The 6,348-nt window shown below is 56.5% G+C and overlaps 1 protein-coding gene across 3 annotated transcripts; it reads right to left on the bottom strand.

The window, feature by feature from the left end:
* Window positions 1-641: 641 nt before the first annotated feature.
* On the bottom strand, window positions 642-5,964 carry LOC112817126 (C-type lectin domain family 10 member A-like). 3 transcript variants are annotated; one of them, XM_025864088.2, is made up of 10 exons: window positions 5,618-5,964; window positions 4,786-4,962; window positions 4,074-4,196; window positions 3,706-3,801; window positions 3,540-3,611; window positions 3,364-3,435; window positions 3,100-3,186; window positions 2,863-3,014; window positions 2,507-2,610; window positions 642-2,368 (listed from the first exon to the last, which is right to left on the bottom strand). In XM_025864088.2, the coding sequence occupies exons 2-10, from the start codon at window positions 4,850-4,852 to the stop codon at window positions 2,212-2,214; spliced, it is 930 nt and encodes a 309-aa protein (XP_025719873.2). In that variant the 5' UTR covers window positions 4,853-4,962; window positions 5,618-5,964; the 3' UTR covers window positions 642-2,211. The 3 variants fall into 3 exon arrangements, with proteins under 3 accessions (XP_025719873.2, XP_025719874.2, XP_025719875.2); XM_025864089.2 differs by having other exon boundaries at window positions 4,080-4,196; window positions 5,618-5,961; XM_025864090.2 differs by lacking the exon at window positions 4,074-4,196 and having other exon boundaries at window positions 5,618-5,963.
* Window positions 5,965-6,348: the final 384 nt, after the last annotated feature.

Here is a 6,348-nt window from a genome sequence, read left to right on the forward strand (position 1 = left end):
CATCACCCCAATGTCGTCCCTCCATTCCGTCATCCAAAGCTCCCTTCCACCTTCCTGTTATTTACATTCATTCCCTGCTTTTCCCTTTGCATTCTACTCTTCTCTGACGTCCCTACGCCCTACCTCAGCCGTGCTTTATGTTTATGATATTTTAAGTTTTACTTTTATAGTTTCAGTTTTCTCTGTGGTGTCTTCCTTTCTTTAAAAGTGTTATTTTTTTTTAAGATTTTATTTTTTAAGTAATCTCTACACCCAACGTAGGGCTCGAACTCACAACCCCGAGATCAAGAGTTGCCTGCTCTACCGTCTGAGCCGGGCAGACGCCCCTAGAAGGGTTAAAGAAAAAAAAAAAACCCTGCAATATCTTATTTTATTTTTCTTGAGGAAAAACCATGCAGATAGGTTTTCCAGGAGTAAGACTTCTTTCAAATATAACTTCTACCTCTAGTTTTGTATCAGTTCCATGGTGGGTTTTGCCTCAAGCCCCTGCGAGTTGGGGTGGTTTTTTATGCAGTGATAGCTAACCAAGACACCTGAGCATCTTACCGGCTTTTCCCGACAGCTCTGGGCTCTGCCTTTTCTTATCAGCCTAAGTTTACACAGCTTTTAAGCGATGGAAAAGAATTGAACTCAAACGTATGTAAAAAGGAAATGCTCTTTTCACAGTAACATAGGACTGCCCAAGGCCTCACTTAGCTTTCTCCATTCTGCTATGCTAAGATTGTTGAAAATCAGGCAATGTGAAATACATAAGGTTTCGCAAAAGAGTATATCCTGTGAAATTCTAGAATAGGCAAAACCAATGAATAGCGAAAGAAAGCGGGTCATTCATTGGCTGCCTAGGCACAGGAAGCAGGATAGACAGCAAAGGGAGGGTAAGGAAACTTTGGGCTGATGGAAATGCTGTGTATCTAGATTGGGTGGTACTTACCTAGGTATTTACATTTGTCAAAAGTCATCTCTACTCTTTAAATGGGTATATTTTATTGTGTAGGAATTAGGTCGCAATAAAGTTGATTTTTAAGATTAAAAAAATGGGGGCGCCTGGTGGCTCAGTTGTTAAGCATCTTCCTTCGGCTCAGGTCATGATCCCAGGGTCTTGGGATTGAGCCCCGCACTGGGGGGCTCCCTGCTCCGCGGGAAGGCTCCTTCTCCCTCTCCCACTCCCCCTGCTTGTGTTCCCTCTCTCACTGTGTCTCTCTCTGTCAAATAAATAAAATCTTTTTTTAAAAAATGATTAAAAAAACACTTACATTGGCAAAGTTATGGAGAAAGGGAACCCTGATGCACTGTTGGTGGGAAGCAAACTGGTATAGCCACTCTGGAAAATAGTAAGAAGTTTCCTCAAAAAATTAAACACAGAACTACCATGTGATCCGGCCATGCCATTTCTGGGCATGTAGGCAAAGGGAATGAAAACAGAGTATCAAAGAGGCATCTGCCCTTCCATATCTATTGTAGCATTAATTCACAATAACCAAGACACGGAAACAACTGAAATGTCCCTCAGTGGGTGCATGGATAAAGATGTGTGTGTACACAATGCAACAGTGTCCAGCCATAAGAAAGAAGGAAATCCTACCATTTGCAACAACAGGAATGGACCTTGAGGGCATTATGCCAAGTGGATAAGCCAGAGAGAGACAGATACTGCACCATTCTCTTTATATGTGGATCGGGGGGAAGAAAAAGGTCAAATTCAGAGAAAAAGAGGGTATGATGGTGGAGGTGGGGAGTGCGGAAATCGGGAGAGGTTCACCAACTTGCACCTCTTAGTTGAATAAGGTCTGAGGATCTCACGGTGACCACAGTTGCTTACATGTTGTATAACTGGAATTTACCAAGCGAGCAGAACGTACGTGTTCTCACACACACGAGATGAATATGTGAAGTTATTAACTGGATGGGGGACCCCTTCCCAGGGTATATGTTTCTCAAATCACAATGACGTACACCTCTAACGTCTTACAATTTTGTATGTCAAGGATAGCTCGACGCAGCTGAGGTTAAAAAAGCAAACAGCAAACCCTTGAGGAACTCTAGAGTCTTTTGAATACCAAGGAGAAAAACATTCAAAACGGTGGCAGCGCCCCGACGTCCGTGGGCTCATTCCTCTCCGCAGGGTCTCGTGAGGGGTCTCCGGGGAAGGCCCCCTCCCGCTCCCCGCCGGCGGGCGGCTGAGCGGTTCAGCGGGAAGCACCTGCCGCCGCGCTAGCTGGCCGTGCCCAGGCCGGCCTCGCACACCCAGCGGTAGGCCCTCTGGCAGGCATCGTCATTCCACTTGCCGTCGGGGTGGAAGTGGGCGCAGTCCTCGCCCCCACCCAGCCCATGCCCATGCCAGTCATCCGGCTGGCCTGGCTTCCAGTTCCTGCAGGGAGAGGACCACAGCCAGCTGGGACGCTCAGAGGGCACCCTGGGGGCCCAGGAACCAGGGGCTGAGGGCCAGAGCCCAGAGGAGCAAGAGTGCAAGGCGGGAGAAGGGCACCGACAACCAGGGCGCACTCACTTGAAGTTGGTCTCGTAGTCTGTCCCATCCACCCATTTCCAGACTCCTTCAGGGTCACTGAGGCCCATCCAGGTGTATGAGCCGATATGGCCCTGCACAAAAGTCTGGGACGACAGAAGGGCAGGGGTGACGTCTTCCGAGCCCAGCCAGCTCCTCGCACTTGACGCGTTCATGCCATCTGCCGAGGTTTGGGATGTTTATCCCAATGCCCCCCGCCCATCCGATCTCTGAAGGTTGGGGGGGCTCAGCCGCGGGGGGCTGTCAAGCTCCCCAGGTGATTCCAACCCGCAGCCAAGGCTGAGAACCGCGCCCTTAACTGCGACGCGTCGGGGGACCCGCGCACCAGCGGCGCTCACCTGCTCCTCTCCGGAGTTGATGACCACCAGGTGGGCGCTCTCCAGCTGGCAGTACCTCTCCGCGTCCTCCCAGGACTTCCCGGAGCCGGAGAACCAGTAGCAGCTGCCCTCGTACTCCAGCCACTTAGGGGGGCAGCAGGTATTTTGAGAGCCTGCGGGGCCAGGGGTGGGGGGGGTGTGAGACGCTGCGCGCTGGGACGAACAGGAAATGGGGCCCAGCACCCGCACACCCCTCACCGTTGCTCCTGAGAGCGGCCATCTGGCACGTCAGGGATCTCAGGTCTCTGGCCAACTGCTGGACCCGAAGGAGGGTATCGGAATGACCTGGGACACACGCAGATGGGCAGTGCAGCCAGTCCCCGGTAGCCCGATGTCCCTGAGGGGGGCCGGCCCCCGAAAGCTCGGTGCCCTCCCACGCACGCCCCGCCCCGGGTGCAGGGGAGCAGGGGGGGAGCGAAGGGGAGAGCACGGGGGGGGGGGGGGGGAGCGGGGGGTGCTGACCTGCTTTGAGCTCCTTCTGCTCCTGCTCCAGCTTGCTCTCCAGGGAAAACACCTTGTCCTTCAAGCTACGGGCTGCGGGGGAGGGCGCTGAGCACCCCGGGCTGCTCCCACCCCCACCTCTGCCCCGAGAGCCCTCGGCTCCCTCCACACCTTCTCCTGAAGGGTCTCTCTCTCACCTGCCTGCAACCCCTGCTTGTGATTTTCCACCTCGGCTTTCAGAGATGTTATCACTTCTTGCAAATGGCCACCTGGAGGACACGGAGACTTGGTGGGTGCTCAAGACGCAGCGCCCCCCTCCCCCCGCGGCGCCCCTGTCCGGAGCCCCTTCCGCGCCCGGCTCACCCTGGGATTTCAGTGCCTGGACCTCCGCCACAGTGTTTGCAGTGAAGTTGCTGAAAGTTGCTCTCAGGGTCACCAGGTCCCTCCGAAACTTGGAATCTGAGGGGGATGGGACAAGCAGTGTGCTGGGCTGCATCACGGCCTCTGTGGGCCGGTGCTGAGCAGGGCACCTGACCACGTGCCTTTTCTCTCTGGGTCCACACGTGACCCAACCCAAAGGGACAGGCGCTATTGTTACCCAGTATCCGGGATGAGGAAACAGAGTTCCCAGAGCTTAGGCCATTTGGCTATGTTACCCAGCTGGTAAGTGGCCGAGCCGGCAGCCACCCTACGGACCACTGTCCCTCCCGGCGCCCCACGCGTTCAGAGACCCTCACTCTGGGAGCCGATCACACCGATGCCGACCAGCAGGAGGAGGCTGAGGCCCAGGGAGAACAGGAGAGGCCGGGGGCCAGAGCAGAGCCGGTACAGGAAGCACAGAGGAGGACGCAGCCCTGGGAGAGAAGAGGGGGTCAGGGCAGGGGACTGGGGGGAGGAGAGCCCCTGGGACCTGTCGGGGAGGAGGGCTGGCGCAGGTGTTGTTGGTGGGAGGCCGCACCCGGATGCTGGGGGGCAGGGGACGCCCAGGCCTCTGGCCCCTCCTGGACCAGCACAAGTCCTCAGTCACACGGCCCCTCACACCTGTGGGGACACACGTACACAAAGACCCACGGAGGGGGGATGATGGTGATGCGCAAGGTCCCATCCACAGTGGGGGGAGCGGGCAGAAGGACCCAGACCGAGCTGGGGCAGCCAAGCCCTCCAAGGCTCCCACTCACCTGCACGGTCAGGGTCACGCGTGAGGTTTCCTTCCAAACCCAGGTGCTCCTCCCCCAGAGAATAGGGACCCTTGTGGCCCTCCCGGTCCTTGTTTCCGTCTTTCTCAGGACCTTGAATCCTCTTCAGGGTCTGGGGCCGGACCCCCTCAGAATGGGGGACCCCCCCCCACTACACACAGTAAGGGGGCAGATATGACATCCCAGCAGGAATCTTCTGCACAACCAGGAGGGGATCTAAGGAGGGAACGTTTTCCCTTCCACTTACCATTTCTAGACCGCTGGCTTTGCTTCTCACTCTCCAAGTGCTGGAATTTTTCATACTGCACTGACATGCTTGGACCGAGCCTGGGGCCGTCGGAGCTGAAAGGCGGGCAGGGCCGGCTGCCAGGCGGAGGCAGGAGCTGGGCCCAAGGGGGAGGCTGGGACTCCTTGGAGCCGACGTCTGGACCGGAGTCAAAGGAAGAGATGAGGCTCGAGTTGAGGATGAGCCCAGGGTGGAGAGAGGCTTGGGGATGGTTCTGAGTGTACAGGTGAGGTTGGAAGTGGGGTCAGGACCGGTGTTGGGGGGGGGGCAGGTCGAGCTGGGGATTGAAGGTGGAGGTAAAGTGGGAGCTAAGCGTACTGCTAGGACTGGGTCCTGGCCCCGAGGGGCATCTCCTGCTGGGGTGGGGTTGGGACTCCTATCGGAGCCATGGATGGGGTTGGGCTCAGCCTGGCGCCAAAGCTGGAAACGAAGTCCAGGGTCAACTTTGGGCTGGGGCTGGAGTGGAGATTCAAGTTGACTCCGAGGTCAGAGCTGTGGTTGGGACTTAAGGGGGAACTGGGTGAGTATTAGGGTCAAGACTGCAGCCAGGGTGGGGGCTGGAAGAGGGCTGAGTCTGCAACCTCAGTTTGTGAGTGAGGTTTGGCCGCCATACTTCAAGCCCAATCCAGTGAAGGCAATGGAGGCTGAAATCTGCACTTGGCCATTCAGTCCCCGAGCTGCCCCTCACATTTCCTCCCATTCACTCCCACCTGAGACCCACAGTCCCCACTCTGGGCTCTTCCTGACATCCTCCCTGTCCCCTTGGTCTCCCCTAAGCACCCAGCCCCGTTACCTGCGGAATGTCCGAAGGCTGCGATTTTGGGGTTCCTTGTGCAGCAATGACCAGAACTGGAAAAACACGAAATACTGGAGAACGGAGGTGGAGGCAGCGGGGGAGGAGTCACCTAAGTGACCAGAACCCAGCAGGCTGTCAGCTGGGATCTGATGTGTCCCCGGTCTTCAGGCGGTGAAGTGCAGAAGGGATTGGAGCAGGGACTCAGGCAGAGATTGCGCGCGGCGGGGGGTGGGTACGAGGCAGCTCTGCTCTCCTCCTCCGGGGTGTATCTACTCCCCTTCCGCTCCTCTGGAGCCCCCCTGACTTCCTCATTTTTACCATTCGGGAGAAAGGAGCCAGGCCAGAAGGGACCAGAGATGCGATCTGCCTATCGCCTCTGCCCACACCCCCTTTCACTTCCTGCATCTGAAATTCCCAGAACTGTGTCCCCAGCACTGCACAGTTGGGTCCAGAGGAGCCCATTTCTCTGCTCTTGCTCGATCCCACCGAGTCCTGGCTCATGAGCTTCCCCGGGGGGACCTTGGCCACCATGCTCAGAGCAGGAGAGAAGAGGAGAGGGCACAGTAGAGTTTCCTGGCCGGGAAAGGAAGGGGGGAGCCAGGAGAGGAAAAACTGACTGATCAAAAATCAAACCTGTAACAGGGATGGGGCCAGACCCGTGCCAGGCATTAACTGTTCGGTTCCCACGAGAAGCCTGGGAGGCACTTTGGATGGTGGGCTGAGGCTCG

The sequence above is a fragment of the Callorhinus ursinus genome, unplaced genomic scaffold (assembly GCF_003265705.2).
Source record: "Callorhinus ursinus isolate GAN/ISIS: 27379988/994484 unplaced genomic scaffold, GSC_fseal_2.0 scaffold43, whole genome shotgun sequence".
Lineage (NCBI taxonomy): Eukaryota > Metazoa > Chordata > Mammalia > Carnivora > Otariidae > Callorhinus > Callorhinus ursinus.

Excerpts from the sequence above, each read along its gene's own strand:
- LOC112817126 (XM_025864088.2), bottom strand. The coding sequence starts at position 4,852 with ATGTCAGTGCAGTATGAAAAATTCCAGCACTTGGAGAGTGAGAAGCAA. Across the intron at positions 4,197-4,785 it reads AAGCCAGCGGTCTAGAAATG|GGCTGCGTCCTCCTCTGTGC; the intron begins GTAAGTGGAAGG and ends CTTCTCTCCCAG. Across the intron at positions 3,802-4,073 it reads GATCGGCTCCCAGAGTGAGG|ATTCCAAGTTTCGGAGGGAC; the intron begins GTCTCTGAACGC and ends CATCCCCCTCAG.